The sequence below is a fragment of the Sus scrofa genome, chromosome 1, assembly GCF_000003025.6.
Source record: "Sus scrofa isolate TJ Tabasco breed Duroc chromosome 1, Sscrofa11.1, whole genome shotgun sequence".
Taxonomy (NCBI): Eukaryota; Metazoa; Chordata; class Mammalia; order Artiodactyla; family Suidae; genus Sus; species Sus scrofa.
Window position 1 is genome coordinate 220,898,973 of NC_010443.5, and position 20,557 is coordinate 220,919,529.

At 45.0% G+C, this 20,557-nt stretch overlaps 1 protein-coding gene across 1 annotated transcript in view; it reads right to left on the bottom strand.

The window, feature by feature from the left end:
* The window catches only part of DMRT1 (doublesex and mab-3 related transcription factor 1), a 111,958-nt gene that overhangs the window by 57,488 nt on the left and 33,913 nt on the right, over positions 1–20,557 (bottom strand). The window contains 1 exon segment of the mRNA NM_214111.1: positions 12,530–12,813. Coding sequence (NP_999276.1) covers positions 12,530–12,813 — 284 coding nt within the window.

Consider the following 20,557-nt stretch of genomic DNA (forward strand, 5'->3'; position numbering starts at 1 on the left):
TCCAATAAAATTTAAAACTAACTCAAGAAACTACACTGACACTATCGAATGGAGAGAGACAGAGAAAACACTCCTTCACATTTTTTGGTTTCATACGATTACCTAAGACATCAAGATATGATGTCTGCCTTCCTTCTCCCAGGATTGGCTAAGAATTGCCAAAAAGAGTACGAGAAGGAATGTGATAAAAAACGGTGTGAGAAATAGTGAGGAGACAGTCCCTTTTCCCCTGCTCCTCAGCCTTCTTTTGAACGCCCCTCCCAGGAGATTGTGCCTCGCAGGGAGATATGCTCAGGGTCAGGGTCTCCCAAGGGGGTGGGGATGCTGAGAGCAACCCGGCCCGGGTGCAGGCAGTGAGAGGCTGCACTCACTGCAGAGCACTTTTTAAATAATAAACTAAGTCCATCTGCTTAGCACCGTGCAGTGAGCGTTCTAAAGGACCACAGTGATAGAAATACAGTCCTCCCCCCAACCCCCACCTCGCCCCACTCCTGGGCCATCATGCACAGGGCTTACCTTTCCACAAGGCACCACAGCCCCAAGGAACCTGAGACTGATTACAGCAGCCATCAGAGAACCATGTGTGGCCTTCGAGTCTTCTCACCTGTCTGTGAGCTGGCACAGGAGGGACAGTCCAGCACAGGGCCCGGCACTCAATGAATGAATGATAAATGCACAAAGGACTTTCTTATATGTGGTCTGCAACATGATGGAGATTTTCATAACCCTTCATTTTGTTTTCTACTTCCGTATTCCTAATATAGCTCAAAAAATAGGGCAAATCAGCCTCTATAATGCATTCCCTTGATTTTGGTCCTTTTTTTTTTTTTCCTCCTTTTTATGGCCGAACCAGTGGCGGTGGCATAAGGAAGTTACCAGGCTAGGGGTCAAATTGGAGTTGCAGCTGCCGGCCTACACCATAGCCTCAGCAATGCCAGATCCGAGCCACATCGACAACCACAGCTTGTGGCAAGGCTGGATCCTCAACCCACTGAGCGAGGCCAGGGATTGAACCTGCATCCTCCAGAGACACTATGTCAGGTTCTTAACCCATGGAGCCACAGCAGGAGCTCTGATTTTGGTCTTTATTCAACTAATGAGGGCCATTTAACAGGCCACAGAAATATGGATTCCAAAGAAATTTGAGAGTTGCTCATCCACATACTTAAACATTCTGAAAAGCAATGAATTTTATACCATGACTCACATCTACTCAGGAAAAAAGTAAGCTAAAAAGGCAAATATAAAGAGATAAGATTTTTGGCTACCAGCCCAACTAAATCAAATCTGGAAGCTTTTAAAAACTGTGATCTAACCATCTAATTTTCAAGTAGACTACAGAATCCCCAAATGACTGTATTATTTACTAACCTGATGCTATTGGGTCAGTCATTATGCAAAAATCTCACAACAGACTGATGTCTTTCTTTGTGCCTCTATTTGAATTGTGGAGTCATCCCTGGCATAGACCAGCCCTTTCCAGGGTTTGCAGATTAAACTGAATTCACGTAAGAATGGAAATGACCCTAAAGGACAGTCCAGGATTTACTGGAGTCTCCCTAAGGTTCCTAAGAATTCAAGGTTGCTTTCCATCGGGATCTCCTGGGATGTTACTGGACCACTTTCTTCAGGCTGAGAATCAATCATTTAGGATGACTAGGTGCCAAAGCTGCTGCCCCCAAGATCTTCTCTGAGTCAAAGCTGCCTCGGTCATTGCCTGGGGTTTCCAGGGACCAGTTCCATTTTCATGTGTAATCCACACTTTTGTAAGCAAAATACTCTGCAAAAATCATTCTCCTGCACACAGCTGCAGTGAAGGAACGTTCCTCAGCCCACCTCTCACTGTCTGAGTTCAGCTCCCTCAGCCCTGGTTCCAGACCATGAGCCACCAGGAATACTGTCAACACTGGCACCAATTCTTGCAAACAATGGCCCTCCTATGGGATCAAAAGCCTGAAAATCATTCAACTTTCATAGTCTGTATAAGAAAGCAACCCTTCCTGCCAAAAAAGGAGTAATAAAAATCAGACCACGTCAGTCATAATCATGGCTTGTACTCATCTAGAATGAGACAAAGCAGCAATTCTTTCGGGGCAATTACACCTCTCTCAAAGAGGAGGTCATTTAGCAACAGAAAGCCAGGACTCTATGTACCACATTGTCTTTATCATTCCTTGGTGAAGGACATTTAGGTTGCTTCTGCTCTTGGCTATTGTAAATAGTGCTGGAATGAAGAGTGGGGTGCCTGTACCTTTTCAAATTATGGTTTTTCCCAGACAGATGCCCAGGAGTGTGACTGCTGGGACATATATGGTAGTTCTATTTTCAGACAATGGAGTATTACTCAAGTCAAAAAAAAAAAAAAAAAGAATGAGGAGTTCCCATCATGGCAAAGCAAAAACAAATCCAACTAGGAACCATGAGGTTGCAGGTTCGATCCCTGGCGTCGCTCAGTGGGTTAGGGATCCGGCGTTGCTGTGAGCTGTGGTGTAGTACAGCTGTTGGGTGTAGGTGGTCAGCAGCAACAGCTCTGGTTAGACCCCTAGCCTGGGAACCTCCATATGCCACTGGTACAGCCCTAAAAGGACAAAAGACAAAAGACAATTAAAAAAAAAAAAAAAAAAACGAAATAATGCCATTTGCAGCAACACAGAGGGACCTAGAGATTCTCATACTAAGTGAAATAAATCAGAGAAAGACAAACAAATGATATCACTTTTATGTGGAAAGTAAAAAAAGATACAAACGAACTTATTTGCAGAACAGGAATAGACTCATAGACTTTGAAAACAAACTCACAGATACTGAAGGGGACAAGTTGAGGGAGGAGGGATGCACACTGAGGTTTATGGAATGATTGGCCAACAGGAACCTACTGTATATAGCACAGGAAACTCAAGCCGATATTCTATGATAATCTATATAAGAAAAGGGTATGAAAAACAATAGACATGTATATATGTATAACTAAATCACTTTGTTGTACAGCAGAAATTATCACAAAATTGTAAATTGACTATACTTTATTAAAGCTTCCCAGGCCCACTGCTCCCCTCAGGAGCCCTGTGCATGAGGAGTTTTTTCCTACAGGAGTAATATGATGTAAAGGACCAAGAGAACTGGGTTTATCATTTTTCTCCTTAAACGAGAAGAACCTGGTCAGGAATTATGTTTCAGAAGAGAAAATTACAGATGCAGCTAAGACCTGACATGCCATTTAAAGGAAAGTTCACAGAAGAGGCCATGTGACCCCAAACTTGGGGAAGCCTGACACCTTCATGTCACTGGCTTTAAAATTGGGGTGGCTGGTAATGACTTCCAAGTTTAAACAGATGATTTCCCCAAGACCAGTCTTCTGAGCTGGGAAGCCCAAACCCTGTGTCCTCACTGTGCCTGAAAGCAGGACCTACCTGGGGTGCACATGAGAGGGCCCCACAAAAGGCTGGACTAGCATAAGGGCATCCACAGACTTGAGATAAAAAGACAGCAAAAGGAGTTCCCGTCGTGGCACAGTGGTTAACAAATCTGACTAGGAACCATGAGGTTGCGGGTTCGGTCCCTGCCCTTGCTCAGTGGGTTAACGATCCGGTGTTGCCGTGAGCTGTGGTGTAGGTTGCAGACGCGGCTTGGATCCCGCGTTGCTGTGGCTCTGGCGTAGGCCGGTGGCTACAGCTCCGATTGGACTCCTAGCCTGGGAACCTCCATATGCTGCGGGAGCGGCCCAAGAAATAGCAACAACAACAACAACAACAACAAAAGACAAAAAAAAAAAAAAAAAAAAAAGACAGCAAAAGACGAAAGCACTCTGCCCAAAAAGAGTGAGGCTGGGACAACTGCTCAAGGCAGGGCATTGAAGACCCTCAGGAACTCTGCTGTGGTCATGGGGACACAATGCCAGGTGCCATGGTTTTCAGACTCTCTCTGGATTTCAGACTACTACAACTTTTTTTTTTTTTTTTGGTCTTTTTAGGGCCACACCTGCAGCACATGGAGGTTCCCAGGCTAGGGGTCGAATCGGAGCTATAGCTGCTAGCCTATGCCATAGCCACAGCAATGCCAGATCCAAGCCACATCTGCGACCTACACCACAGCTCATGGCAATGCTGGATCCTTAACCCACTGAGCAGGGCCAAGGACTGAACCCTCGTCCTCATGGATGCTAGTCAGATTCATTTCCGCTGAGCCATGACAGGAGCTCCTAGTTCAACTTTTTTAAAAGGGGGTGGAGGAGACAGAGATAGATCTGCCAACTATTTATATTGGAAAGAAAGGGCATTTATGAAAAAAAGAAAAAGAAATCCTTACTTTATCAAAAAAAAGTTGAAAGGGTACAGTCTCAATTTTTGAATAGAATAACTTAGCTATTAAAAAAAAAAAACACCTTAGCTTTATCTTCTTCATTTCTCCATAAACCAGCACAGGTAACATCCTGCATTCAGGTAAACTGAATTATATGCACCAAGAACATAAATTAGAACAGGAGGTATTTGAGAGGAAGAAGAAAAATATATCAACGCTTTTCTCTGAAATAATTGCCTAACCTAGAAACCTTAGAATAATCAACTATAAATTAGAATTACAGGGTTCACCAAAATAGCCGGATACAAAATAAATAAACCACATCATAGCAACATCAACAGAAATGTATGACCCCATAACTTCCCTTCAAAAAATAAATTAGGGTGCTTAGCCCTAACAGCTCAAGGCAAATACCTTATCTAATTTAATTCCCTTTTCCTAAGGAAAGAAATTGCTCTAAATGTTTAAAACTGAACATGGCCTTCTGTGGGCTTGAGGACTTTCTGAGTTTTCTTTCCAGAAGAGAAAGCCTGTCAGTGTTTGCTTACCAACAAATAGTGGTAATAACCAGTTTGCCTAAAAAGGAAAGCCGGGGCTGGTTTAACTGGAAGGGCAGCCGAGTGGATTCTGAGTGTTAACCCCAAGAAAGAAGGCCCAGGCTTGGGACTGTGTTCCTCAGGCCAGTCACTTCATCTTTCCCAGCCAAAATTACCTGGAGTCTCCTCAGACCAGGGGGAATGACATGGGAGCTCACTGGCCTGACGCAAGCACAAAATTACCTCAAGTCTCTCCTGCTTCATCTTCAAAACTGAAGTGGATTTTGCATTCTACTACCTTTTCCCAGATATACCGGTTTTTAAATTTAGAAATATTAAAAATCAATGGCTTAATTAATGAATACTGTCTCCCTGGGAACAGGAGTCAGGTTTAAGCCCTGGCTGCCTATCCCCACCGCTCTGGATCTCCTGGGGACTCCCAGGGCAGAGATGTGAAGGCTTTGGGACTGTGCCCGCACCCACAGGCTCCGTAAGTCACAGCTCAGCATTCTCTCAGCTAACAGGTTGTTCTGATGCTGAACCATGTTAATAAAAAGAGGTGACAGGAGTTCCCTTTGTGACTCAGAGGAAACAAACCCGACTAGTATACTAGTATCCATGAGGATGCAGGTTCAATCCCTGGCCTCAATCAGTGGGTTAAGGAACTAGTGTTGCCGTGAGCTATGGTCTAAGTAGATCACAGATGTGTTTCAGATCCTACACTGCTGTGGCTGTGGCGCACACAGGCCAGAAGCTGCAGCTCCAACCCCTAGCCTGGGAATTTACAGCTGCCACAAGTGTGGCCCTAAAAAGCAAAAAAAAAAAAAAAAAATAGAGAGGATGGTATGAAAACCAGGGCCCCCCTGCCAAACTGCTTGATACAGGATGGCAGGGCTGGTACAGTGGGTCTGCCACCAAGACAGTCAAAAGGGGTGGCTTTTACAAGTGCAGGGCTGGGCCCTGTGGCCCTTAGCAGGTAAGTGCTAAAGGGCCATCCCAATAAAGTCCACAAGGGGGCGCCTTTCTCTGTACTCCTAGGTCTAGACGGCAGAATCTGATTTCCTGCCAGCCTGTGTCTCAGCTCTGAAGCCAGGGTTACTTAGACGATCCCCAACCTCCCTTCTTATTTACCAGTAAAAACAGCCAGTTCAAGACCTACTTTTCTCATTTTTGTCTGTCTGATTCAGCGCTAGATCCCTAGCACGTAGTGGGACCTCACTGTATGTTTACTTAACAACTGAATGCATTCAGTGAGGAGCACAATCATAAATGGTCAGTCATATTTTGAGACACTTCAGACTGAGCCCAAAAGAACCAGGAGAGAAAGCACCTCTGTGGCCACATGACCACCCCAGCTGTGGCAGGACCATGGGTCTCCATCGCTGGTCGCACGAGCTTCTGAAAAACTAGTCCAGGGGGCACGTGCCATGGGGGCTAAAAGGAGATCCCAGGTATAGCCCAGAGTCCTCCCATATTTATTTCTGCTCACTTGATATGCACTTCTCCCTCGTCAACCTGGTACAACATGTTTATTTAAGAGGTAATGTTGCCGTGGAGGAGGGCACCAGGCAATAAACAGCTTTTGCAGGCAATTAAATGCAGAAGTGAAATTGAGCTGTTGGTCAGTGGAACCAGCCATTCATCGTGAGTTTGTTCTAGTGTCACAAATGTTATTCCTGTTTCACAACAGGACAGGAATCTATGATTGGGCCACAAATCTCCAGAGGCTGCAGATAGACTAAAAGCGGTTAAGGCAGCTCTCACCATGCATGCAAGGCAGCAAAATGGAAGAGCCTTTGGATTCCAGGATGCTGGTCCACTAGACTCCTCTAGCTTTTTTTTTTTTTTTTTTAATTGTATAGGTTTTGCACTTAGTAGGTGCCCAATAATTATTTGTGGCTTGCATGACTTTATAGGGAGACTTACAGGAAGTCTCAACTCTACAATAAAAAGTCAATGGTTTCTTTTGGTAGACAATTCAATACCCTCCCCACTAATCTCTAAGAAGTCTGGCTTTAAAAAATTACAATGATCTACGCTAGAGTCAATTTTTTTCTAGGAATCACCATGAAGCTCTTTGTTCTGAAAACACCTCATGCTGCTCCCCCTAAACAAACTGATACCCAAAGCCACAAGGCAACCTTATTAAGATTTTTGCTCTGGTGAAGAGTTAGGAGGAAAGTCGAGTCTTAGCAAGAGAGTCAAGTCAGAGATAGAGGACATGCTGCTGGACTTAGGCCCTTCGGTGGAGGTGGGGTCAGACCAGAGGGAAGATCCAGAGACCAGCTCTGTGCCCTCCAGGGGCAGCTCTGGAACATCTTCTACAGAGCGTGGTGACAAGCAAGAGGAGCCCCTTCCCCACCCTCCCGCTCCGGGGAAGCTGCCACCAGGAGGGGGTTCAAAGAGCAGAGCCAGGGCGCCCTTCTGAAACAGCAGGAACGGCAAGGTTGGGAGAGGCCCTGCCCCAGATCACTGTCCCTGCATCTCTGCCATAACAAGTTGGCAGAAAAGTGAGCTGCCCTGTTCCTACCCCCCTTAAACACTGGTTATAGGTATTAGTCTAGGTGTTTGCTATTGAATTTTTTTAATGGCCATACCATAGCATATGGAAGTTCCCAGGCCAGGGACTGAATCAGAGCCTCAGTTGCAACCTCTGCCAGATCTTTTAACCCACGTCACTAGGCCATGTATAGAACCCACATCCCCACAATCGGATTCTTAACCCACTGCACCACAGCAGGAACTCCTTTCTATTTAATTAATACTTCTTTATAACATATACATCTTAATAAACATATTTTGCACCATTATAATCTTTGCCTGTGCTTCCAGTTTTCTATTTCTTAAGTGGATCAAAAATTCTTCCCCATCCCCAATAAAAAATATTCCATATACATCTATATACTTGGTCCACATTCACGTGTCAGGTTCATTGAACAATAACTAAAAAGTGCATTATATATACCCCATTTTATTACAAAGGAGATCTGAGATAGCAAACTAAAATACTCATGAACAAGAGGCTAGAAATTAAAGAGATTTCAAAAAAGAGCAGGGCTAAGAGAAAATAACAGCTAATGAAAGAAATTCACTGAAGTTAATATCAGCATAGCATTTCCTGGCACACACAGTAATCTTCTCACTCAGTCATCACACAGCCTCATTGTGTCCATGCAACAGTTCCATGAAGGTGGTACTAAGCCCACTTTATAGACAAAACAACTGAGATTCAGAGGGGTAAGTATTCTGCTCAAGACTACATGAACAGCTAAGTCCCGAATGAAAAGTGAAAATAGATCTCCACACATCAGACTCTGTGCTCCTCAAAGCACACTGTACTGTGTCCCTAAGTCCATACGCCTGGTTTCTGGGCCAGGCTCTGTCATCACCCAGCTGCAGTGCTGACTACAGCCCCCCGGCTCCAGACCTCAGCCTCCCTGCAGCAGGAGGGCAGGGACTTGAATTCTGTGAAATCCATTCCAGCTCTGATCATCACTGCACTAATTTTCACCTGTCCTTTTGCAAACTGATGGCTTATATGGATGTTGGATTTGCAATTTTTTAGTTTTATGAGTTGATTTACAATCTTGTGTTAATTTCTGCTGTACAGTGAAGTAACTCAGTTATACGTATACATATTTTTTCATATTCTTTTCCATTATCACCAGATGTAATAAAGTACCTTGTGCTACAAAGTAGGACCTTGTTGTTTATCTAACCTATAGATAACAGTTTGCCTCTGCTAATCTGAGTTTCTTTCCAAGAGAACTAATGTGTGTGTGTGTGACAAGGGTGTAAGTTAAATTCCTGTTCATATTTGGTTACAAGATTAATCCACAGACTCATAAAATATCAGCCTTAGAAGAGATGGCAAGGCCATGCAGTCAAGCCCCCTCACCTCAATCATTAGGATCATCTTTTGGGTTACACACATGCTGCAGGTATGCCTACATTTGCTTTATGATAATCACATTCAAAGGAAATCTAATGTAGATTGCAAAAGCAACTCCCAAACTGCAAGGAATTCAGCATATTTTAAACACTAGTGGCCGAGCCTGTGTATTTCAGGAAAACACCAGGAGCTGGGTTTTTAGCCATCCAAAAGTTAATCGGACCTCACAGTTGCCTTTGTAGCTTAGTGGGACCAGTATTCATGAGGATGTGCGTTCAATCCCTGGCCTCGCTCAGTGGGATCCAGTGTTGCCATGAGCTGCCTGGGAACTTCCATATGCCATGAGTGCGCCCCTCCCACACAAAAAAAAGCCATTGGACCTCAGACCTCCCTCAGCACTGTCCTAGAAGTTTCTGCTAATCTCCGATCTTCATGAGTGAAGAGAGAAATCAGAAGAGGTTCCAAGAAGATGCCCAATATAAAGCAGAGAACTTGGATAGACATTCCAAGCCCTAAAGAGAGGCTCCGTATCTGCACTTAATTGATGCTGTCCCTGGAGCGCTGAGCCAGCTGCAGGCCCAGGTCTCCCCAGACAGTGCTGGGAAACATACCGTGAGAGACAAGACCAAAAACCCCAGCTCTGTATGTCATGGCTGTGTGACTGTAGTGGCTCTCTAAGTCTCTATGTCCTCACCTTTTTATCCCCCCCCCTTTTAGGGCCACACCCACAGCATATGGAGGTTCCCAGGCTAGGGGTCGAATCAGAGCTACAGCTGCTGGCCTACATCACAGCCACAGTAACGTGGGATCCGAGCCACATCTGCAACCTACACCACAGCTCATGGCAAGGCCTCATCCTTAACCCACTGAGCAAGGCCCAGGATCAAACCCATGTCCTCAGGGATACTCGTCGAGTTCATTTCCACTGAGCCACATGGGAACTCCTCTATGGCCTCGCCTTTAAAAGGAAGACATACCATCTGGCTCCCAGAGCAGAGGGAGGCTTCACTGCTCAACAATGAGAACTATAAGGGTGGGTTTTATGACAAACTAATAGGAATGGGCATCAACCAGGGTAGCAGAGAAGGACCTATTTCTGCAAAATAATCTGTTACATGAGAATATATAACCAACTGGCTAAGAAATAGGAAGGCTTGAGCCTAGGCCTCCTTGAAAACAAACTCCTATGTTAAATGTTGCCTCGATGTCTTTCCTGGGCCTCTAACTAGGGCCCCTCTCAGGTCCAGTTAAGCGGTGGTTCTAAGAAGGCATGAGAATAGCAACAAAACTACAGGCCCCCCATAGGACTAAGAAAGTTTGGGCAAGACTTTTCCTCCCTGCCTGGCTAGCTGGGGGCCATGCACGTGCCCTCCAGAGAATCTCTAGGGCGCTGAGCAGTGCTTGGAAGCCAGGCAACTTTGCCGCCCTAGAGAATGTCTCTTCCTAGCTGTCCCTGGTCTCCAAAGGTGGATCTTGGCAAGGACCTCCAAAGAAATTCAAGTCCTCAGCCTCGCCCTCGCAGGTCCTCAAGGTGGAATAAGAATTAACTGGGGTATGTCCGGCATCTTACACCATCAGAAAGATTTTGACGAAGTGGGAGGGTTATTTAATTTAGGAGATTTCGGATGCTGCCATAAAACTGTGTGCTGCCTTTTTTTTTTTTTTTTTTTTCCAGAAGACACTTAGGGTTTTTCTTTCTCATCAGTCAACGTGTTCACAAACCTTCCCTAACTTCTCCTTAAAGCCTAGAAGTAGTTAGAAAACCAGGACACTTCAGTAGTAGCCCCTTGGCTCCTGGGACCCTGCAGGATGGGGTGGTTTTTGAAGAACTATAAGATACTTCTTCCTCCTTTCTTAGAGGAGAGTCTCTAACAGAAATCAACCTAAAACCAGAGCCAAGTCATAAAATCCAACTGGCGCTTTGAAAGGCCTGGAATGGAACAGCTTGAGGATGGATAAATCATTGCATTTCTTTTACATCCATATCACCTCTCGATCTTTTTTTTTTCCTTTTTCTTTTCTTTCCTTTTTTTTCTTTTCTTCCTTTTTTGTCTTATTATGGTGCACCTGCAGCATATGGAGGTTCCCAGGCTAGGGGTTGAATCAGAGCTATAGTCTTTGGCCTACGCCAGAGCTACAGCAACACAGGATCCAAGACGTGTCTGCGACCTACACCACAGCTCACGGCAATGCCAGATCCTTAACCCACTGAGAGAGGCCAGGGATTGAACCCACATCCTCATGGATGCTAGCCAGGTTCGCCAACCACTGGCCACAGTGGGAACTCCACCTCTCAATTCTAATACCAATATGCCTTAAGCTCCGGCCCCGCCCCCCCCACCTTTTTTTCTCTTTGGCCCACCCTGCAGCATATGGAGTTCCCAGGTCAGGGATCAGATCCGAGCCACCATTGTGACCCACACTGCAGCTGCAGCAATGCTGGATCCTCAACCCACTGCACCCCCAGCATTCCAGTGCTCCAGAAATGCTTTGGATCCCACTGTCCCACAGAGGGAACACCTTAAGTTCCCTTAAAAAAGAGTATGATTCTAAAAATAAAACATATGGAAAACCTATGAAAATGAATAGCCCAGGGGATTAATAGGCCAAGGAAGTCAGATGCCTAAGGCCAGGGTGAGAATCCAAAAAAATAGGGTGATGTGAGCACCAGCACCTTCCCCACATCTATAAAAGCAAAAGGGAATAGAATTGCTCAGCGGAAAATGTCAACTCACATTTTTAAAAAGTGAGGATAAAAAAGATTTGCCTTAACCTCCCAAATACATACACCACATTGTGTAGACACCAAAGCCCAGCTGGGAAAGTATGAGATGGTAAATGTGCCTAAAATGAGAAACGTCCTTGCAGAAGTGGTGTCTTGAAGGAGTCAGAGGGGGGTTTTGAGGGGCACTCACGCGTGCACATCCCCACAAGGTGAACGAATGCTTTCCGTGCCTTGAATCTGCTGCTGCTATATTGGCCTGACAGAAATGGTGATGACTGAGGAAGCAGAACAGCGCTGTATAAACATTCCCTGATAATGCAAAACGCTTGGTTTTACCCCCAATATTAAAAGCTCTTGATTGCACCCTATTTTAAAAACACATACTTAGTGTATGAAAGACGGACCTCCATTCCCAGCTAAAAATGCACTCAGGATGGCCCAGCACAACTGTGACCTAGTTCCTTCTCTTACCTCTCTCCCAAGCAAACCCACAGGTCCTAACGCATCTCCTTCCAGGGCGCAAATTCATTACTAGGAACACTGCCACCCAGAAGGCCACACTTAAGTCATTGCTAAGCTGCTCCAAAGAGTGGTGCAAAGCTGGAGGAGATGGGGGGGGGCATGAGGCTCAGACAGTAAGCTACCGGCAAAGCTGACTCTGGCCAACTGGGTATTAATATAAAATGACACTTCAGAAAGAAACCCCATCACCTTTAGTTATATCTCCCCCTCCTCCCTTCCCCACCAGGTCTAAGCAACCATGAATCCTCTTTGCCTATCCTGGTTATTTCAAATAAAGGGAATCATATAATAATAAAAATATGTATATAAAATGACACTGAAGAATGAGAAAAGTCAAATTTGAAAGTACAAACAAATATGTGCCTATTTCTTTACAATTCCTTACAGCCAACTCATGGGTTAAATGATTTTATGGATAGTGAAAACTTTACGTGTTTTGCATAATGGGCACACATGAGCTGGGTGTGCATGGGAGATGGGTGTGCGTGGGAGATGTGTGTGTGTTTATGCATGTGGTTTTCGCATATCCAGTTCCCTCTCTGGGTAACACCTTACCTGCCACTGGTTTCCTGTCTGACCAGGCACATAAGGTGCCGGGAGGCTCCGAAGGCTGTTCTTCACAGGGGACCCCCCAAGGGGGCTTCCCACATCCCCAGAAGAGGAGTCTGCTGCCAAGGCCATGGAGTACTGCGGGTAGTTGTACAGATTGTTGTAGTAAGGGAACAGAGACGGCTGGTAAAAGCTGCTGTAGTAGGTGGAGTCTGAGACGAGGTCAGGTGCGTTCTCCACGTGCCCTCTGCTGGTGACAGCAGGAATATCCTGGATGACCATGCGTCCCTCTAGAAAGAAACAGACAACGCAGTGTTCAGGTGGGGCCACAAACCTGTACCTCTAAACCTTGCCACGTATGGTCTTTCTCCTCAAGATCCAGAGAACAAGGCTCCAGACACTCCGTTTCTGTGGCTGACATACAGGAGGCCTTCTAAGGTTGGCCTAACTCTGGTAGCACAGCTGACAGGCCCTTGGTGAGTATTTTTACTGAAAATACCAAAAACATTTTAGGTATTTTCATTTTAATTAGGCCTGACCAGGTCTAACTTCTACCTAGAAATTCCTATTCTAATATGGCAAATCTGGTTAACTTGGCTGTCTGCAATAGACTTAAAAAAATTAATTGTACTTCACTTTAAATAAAGGAATTAAAAAACCCCAGTGCCCTTACTATGGTTAGTCCACAGAGATATGTCCCAAAGCCAAGGCAAGAGGCTAAGAGTTTAAGCAAACATTGTTTCCTTCACTTCCTTCCAAGAGCTGATACTGTATCCTTCCAAAGCCTGGACAATGGTATAGACCCAGGGAGACAAACTTCTGTAAAAGGTCAGTTAGTAACTACTTTAGGCCTATGGCCATTCCCCTGTAGAATGCACAGGCTGCTGTGTCGTTGTGTTGCAATAAAACTTTATTCACAAGCACAGGCCATGAGCCAAAGTGATCCTGCAGGCTGAAGTTTGCCAACCTAGGGTATAGACATTAAACTGTGTCAGTTCCAATAAACAACTGAATGGACTAGGACACCCCAACAGGGACATACATTAAAACAATGTTCTCAGAGCTGGGCCCGGTGCCTGAAACGGCTGCAAGGTTATCAGGCTGTCCCTACTACCCACAGGGACTCTACAGTCTAGGATGAATGATGGGGCCACAGAGTGCAACGAGGACTCTCACACAGGAACACACATAAATTTCTACGGAAAAGCAAAGGCTGGACAGATAATGTACAGCCTGGAAAGGAATTACAGAGAAAAAACTGCACCTGAATTGCACTTTAAAAGAGGAGCAAGAATCCTGCTGTGTAGCACTGGAACTATATCTAGTCACTTATCATGGAGCATGATAATGTGAGAAAAAGAATGTTTATATGTATGTGTGACTGGGTCCGCATGCTATACAGTAGAAAATGACACAACACGGTAAATCAGCTATAATGGAAAAAATAAAAATCATTTAAAAAATATAAAAGAAGAGCAAGAAATGGGTGAAAATGAGAAAAAGTACTGAGAATGAAGCAGCCAGGGCAAAGGAAACGGCAGCAGGAAAGCGGGAGGGAGTTTGGACGTGACAGACAGGACCATCAGATAGAAGAATGGGGTGAGGAAAGGGGCCAGAGAGGTCCAGTCTGACAGGTGGGTTGGGGCCTGGTGAGGGGAAGCCTCAGACCAGCTCTGAAGTCTCTCCAGGGCACATTGGGAGCCACTGACGACTCCCGAGTAAGAAGCACAGGGGGTCAGAGAGATGCTACAGGGTGGTGCAGCTGATGGCAATTTTAAGACAAGCGAAGGGAAGAGACCAGAGGCAGCGAGAGCCCCCAGAGAGCTGCTGAAGTCATAAGGGAGAGACCCAGAAGATAGCCAGTACTAGAGAGGGGACCTGTGCCAGGGATGTCGTCGGGTGGGGGTGATGAACTCGACAAGAGAACTGCAGGACTGACGAGCATCAGGAATTAAGACCCAGGATAAACCAACAGGGATGAGCAGGAACCTGGGGAGGCAGCATAGACGAGCTGGTAGGTCTGCTAACTCAGGATGCTGGGGGTCTGCAGACAGGGGCACAGACACTCATGGGGGTGGCTGAGATTGGTGCCAGGAGATGCTGACTGCATCTGGGGAAAGGAGGAGGGAGCTGTTACAGAAGAGTATGTTCTGAAAGGAGAAACAAGGCCAGAACCCCGGAGAACAGGGGCGGGTGAGAACGCAATGTCACAGAGGACAAAGTTGACATGGATCCCCGAGAGGCAGGCTGCAGTGTCAACTGCTGCTAAGGGATCAAGCAGAATTATCTCTGGAAAAGACCAGCAGATGTCTTTTAGGTCTTTGGGCCTTGTGGTTTTAGCACAGTGGGAGAAGCAGAAGCCTACAGGAGACAGAGGAGCGAGGAGACAGATGAATGTGGTGAAAAGCCTTCTCTCTCTGGTTGGTCGGGGCTGGGAGGAGGTGGGGGGACCCAGCTCAAAGCACCCTGCCCCACCCCACCCTATCTCCCATCCCGTGCCCCACATGTGGCAGTAAGTATCTGCAGAAGGGGTCAATGAAAATGTTTACTCAAGTAGCCTGGCATCGAAATAAAGCGAGGAAGAACTAGAAGCTTCAAGAAGTCTAAGATGCTATTTCTTCTTCTTCTTTTTTTTTGGCCACCCTGAGGCATATGGAGTTCGATCCTGGACTGGGGATCAGATCTGAGCCACAGATGCAACCTACAGCAACGCCAAATCCTTTAACCCACTGTGCCGAGCAGGGGATCAAACCTGTGTCCTCAAGCTGCAGAGACACCAAGGATCCTGTTGTGCCACAGTGGAAACTCTTATTTCATTTTTAAAACACAGTGAAGAGCTGAGAACATGGAGGCAAGGAAAAGAAGCTCATGGAGAGAGAGATTCCCAAAGGAATTCGCCTGGCCCAGAGCAGGTGCTCAGAAAGTGTCCACTGGCTGAACGTGGGGTAGGGGTGACTAAACAGGCACACTCTGGAAGGTTCAGGAGAGATCGACAACAAAAATGTATTTTTACAGTCTCCTTTTACAGTCAGCCCTGAAGATTCTTTTCTCTGAAAGGACACCAAAGTCCGTCCACTTCTAGCCCCGGCAATGCGCTGCCAGGGCCACTATCTTGTTCTATTTCTTTCCTTTCTTCTCTCCTCCTCTTCCCAGCTAACAAAATGAGAAATTCCAATTTCATTACTCTACAGTGGCTCAAGAAGGCAGGTGCCCTTCTATCCTCCTGAACTTTTACCCTGGTCCTTTCTGCTACTTTTAAACAACAATTTAATGGCAAAAGAGGTGGTTTTCAGTATCTAATTCTTTTCTTTTCAATGTCATGTCCTTACTGTTTACCCAATTACAAAACAATAAAAATGGTAAATTAGATGGACATTTAAATCAGAAAGGGATTAAATGACATTCTTACCATCCAGTCACAAGCATCAGAGGGACATCCATACACAATCTCACAGGCATTTTAGATGCTAATCCCTATCCGTACAGCTGAAAAACATTGGGTACTCCCAGGGCCTACCCAGCAAAAGCAAGCTTCTTAATAAAGTAAAGGTAAAGGACTGAAGAGAAACCCAAAGACACCAGGAGTTGCTATCATGGCTCAGTGGGTTCAGAACCTGACTAGTATCCAGGAGGATGCAGATTCGCCCCTAGGCTTGCTCGGTGGGTTAAAGATCCAGTGTTGCCACAGGCTGTGGCGCAGGTCACAGATGCAGTTCAGATCCCATGTTGCTGTGGCTGTAGCGTAGACCAGAAGCTGCAGCTCCAATTTGACTCTAGCCCAGGAACTTACATATGCTGCAGGTGTGGCCCTTAAAAGAGAGAGAGAGAGAGAGAAGAAACCCAAAGACACCAGCATTCAAGGATCGGGGCCCAAGTTCATGGATTCTACATCATAACCCTAGTCAGGGCCTCTTATCAGACCTCAGTTTATCCAGCAACGAAATGTTGTAATAATCCTCAAAGTAACAAGGGAATGGCTTCAGTGTAAACCTCAAATAAAATGCTACATCAGGTCAAAGCAAGGATTTGTTTTGCTACAGATGACTGTTAGTTAAAATGCCATCACTTACCCATAGTTTATTCCCTCTTTCAAATCATATTGAGCTTTAAGAATACATTCAGATATATGCTGGAAAAGCTTCAATTCATACCAGCATTTAAAGAATAAAAATCCTTTAATCTTTGTAAGAGAAAACGCCTAAATATTTAGACTCCAAAAATGTTTAAACATATCTAAAAAGTGACATTTTCAAAAGCACTAGGAGAGGGCACCTGTTCCAGGGACACGTAGAACTACCAAATTCTGTATTTTATAAACTGCCAAACTGTGTTTTAAAGTTCCAAATTAAAATTCGTGGTCAATGTTAAAAACAGCTTTATGGGGAGTTTCCATCACAGCTCAGCGGAAACGAATCGGGCTAGTAGCCATGAGGTGGAGGGTTCAATCCCTGGCCTCGCTCAATGGGTTAAGGATCCAGCGTTGCCACGAGCTGTGGTGTAGGTCGAAGATTTGGCTCAGATCCTGCATTGCTGTGGCTGTGTTGTAGGCCAGCAGCGGTAGCTCTGACTGGACCCATAGCCCAGGAACCCCCATATGCTACAAGTGCAGCCCTAAAAAGCCAAAAAAAAAAAAAAAAAAAGCTTTATGCCTCCCAGCCTTTATGTGATGCCACCAGTACATGGAAAGTCCCAAGCTTGAAATAAACATCCATACAACTGCATGTGCTCAGAGCATGGTCCCTGAATCAGCAGGACTGGCACCACCGGGAACTTGTAGAAACGCACACTCTCAGACAGCTCCCCAGCCCCACCAAATCAGAGCACTGCTCAGCAATCAATTTTAACAAAAGGCCTCAGTAGGTTCAGATGGGCTCAAAAGCTCGAGAACCACTGGTCTAAAGATTCAAAGCAACTGCTCCAAAAATTATTCCTAAAACTATATGACTCCTAACTGCATTATTTTGACAGTCCTGACGGTTATCAAATAGGAGCATACAAATGAATTCCACTGAATAAAGATGCTGGGCTTCTACAGAAATCACTGTAGAGCTTGAATCGCAAGCCGTGGGTATACTGCTGCCAGATGGTTCTGATTTGCGTGGCCCACACCCGGGCTTTACTTATTCTAACTGCAAAAGCTTAATCACCCTTTTAAGTGCTTATTCCACTTGACAAACTATACTTTTCCTCATAAGGCTTCTGGATAATAAAGAGGTTCAGGTAATGCAAAAATCATTTATTCTTGATCTTCAGTTAATTCATTAGTTATAATATCACAACTATATCCAAAGCTTTGCATTAAATGCCGTAAAAAAGCATAAAGAAATACTCAATAACGTTTCATTTCTTAAGAATGTGTCATCCCTTTGGGAAAATTAGGTGTTGACTGAGAAACCTATAAAACAAAAATCTAATGGCCACAATGACAGTACAGGTAGATGTCACTCGCAGCAAAAGGTGCAGAGACATGAGTCAGGATGGCGTGACTCAGAGATGGTGGGGTTGGGGAGGCAATCCAAAGAGGAGAATAACATCAAGAGGATCATGAAGCAGGAAAAGGACATGTTCTAGGGACAGTGACCAGACAAGCCTGGCTGGAGTGCAGAGTTCACGACACGGGGCAGGAGATGATGATACTGGAAAGTTACTTTGGGACAAACTGTGGACGGCCTTGAATGTGAATGCCACCAAGGACCTCGGGTTTGCCCTCAAACTCTAGGGAGTCAACAAGTTTTCAGAGCAAAAGAGTAACATAAATATTTTAGGAAAGTTAAATCTGATCCAAGGACAAAAGATGGATCTAAAATAAGGAGGCAGGAGAATAGACAGGTCTAGAACAGTCTCTCTCTTTCTCTCTCTCTCTTTTTTTTTGGTCACGCCCATGAGATGTGGAAGTTTCCAGGCCAGGAATGGAACTCAAGCCACAACAATGACAACACCAAATCCTTAGCCACTAGGCCACCAGGGAACTCCCTAGAACAATCTCTTCTATACATGTATGTATACATGATCTATAGATTAGAACAGACTAGGCTCTTTAAACACTCCAAGTCAGAAGAGGTAACTATAAACTTGCACGCAGAGGCTGCAGTAATGGGGGAAAAAAGAAGCACATGAAAATCACTGGCACATCTGTTTTTCTGGGAATTCCTTTCAAGCCACAACGTTACACTACTAATACTCACCATCCAGGGACCAGGGACACCACCCACCTCTCCTTTCAGGTCCTTGTTCAAAGGCTGAGTGACCACGCTTTACTTATTCCAGCTTGAGGAGGAGGAACATGCAGCTCTCGCCCAGGGTAAGAATGCAACTGGGACGTGCCCTCTCGGCAACCTCTGCTACAGCAGAATTTCCAGAAGAGTAACTAGAGACGTCCTCTTCACCACTGGTAAGTCAGACTAAATGCCACTATTTTTTTTCTTTTTAGGGCCAAACCTATAGCATATGTAAGTTCCCAGGCTAGGGAGCTACAGCTGCCAGCCTATGCCACAGCAACGCAGGATCCAACCACGTCTTCAACCTACATCACAGCTCACTGCAATGCCAGATCCTTAACCCACTGAGCGAGGCCAGGGATGGAACCTGCATCCTCATGGATACTGATTGTGCTCATAACCCACTGAGCCACAACGGGAACTCCAGGCAGAGTGTCACTATTAATTGACGATAAACCAGAAGGATTTCCAACCCAAAAGCCACAAAATATATAACTAAGCATACAAAATTTGAAATAGCCCATATATATATATATATATATATATATATATATACATAATATAGATAATATATATGCACTAAAGAACTTCCTTAGTGGTTTTCTTGTACAACTGCCTAACAGGCTACTCCTAACCATTTTCTGAATTACAGAAAAAAAAAACAGTAAAAGTTGCCACTGGCTCCAGAAACCTGAGCTGAATGCACCAATTTGTATCAGGCCCCTGACTGGGATCATGGATTCCCCCTCCCACCCTACCCCTCATGCCTCATGACACTGTGGCAGGGACTTCAAACTGCATAGTCAGTCCAAGTACAAAGACCAGAGAAGAATACTGAGAAGGAAACATCTTAACGAGTTTGCTGAAAATTCTTAAGCTGGATCTCGCTCTTTATTCTTCTAGAGTAAAAACTGAACAAGATGACTTAATAATAACACTCATTGTGAAAGCACAATGGCACTGTTGTAGAAGATAGGTAGCTTCCTTAACCAGTGGCCCCTTATAGGAATAATCAGCCTCTAAGTCCTTCCTCAGCCCAGTTGCAAACAGAAGCATGAAGCCAGCTGTTTTGTTTCGTTACTTATCACCTAGTCCTAGTGTGTGTGCTGTAAGGAAGAAAAACCAGCAGGTCTAGATTCGATGTCAGGAAAGGAAGCAGGCCTGCAAAACTATGTTAACTGGAAAAATGACCAGCAGCAATCATCCAACAGAGACGCTGCCTCCAGACTCGACCTCTTTTCACTGCAATGATCAGGTCTGTGGCTCTGCACATTTACCTTCCGCACGGCCAGTTCTCTGATAAGGCTTCCCAATCCCTCTGCTACTTTTTTTTTTTTTTTGTACTAACATATGCAGCGTGAAATATGATTCACTCCTTCCTGAGAGATCAATACCCACACATGATAAATACCCTTATTGATCCTGCAGTGTTATATGCTGGTCTCAGGGCCCATGGCATATTACTAGTAGTTAACCAGTAATTCATTTTAAGGTGTGTGAAGGCTTTTTCTCCCACTCTTGTCTAGTGTCAAGATTTCCAGAGTTGTTGCACTTTGAGTCCTTTATGTTCAAACCTGGAGCCATGCTCCCTTTCCAATGACAAAGCCAAATGCCACCGTTTTCTATATGAAAGATCACATAGGAAACCAAAATTTACGAAGTGTAAATAATAAGACTATTTGTGATTCACGATGCTCTCATGTAATTGGAGGATTTGTGTCTACCAGCTTCTAGTTTTCTCTGTAACCCTGTCCTACTCAGCTTCTAGTTTTAAGAGTTACCAACCAGGCAAAACTGTGCACTGTTAAGTCCGAGA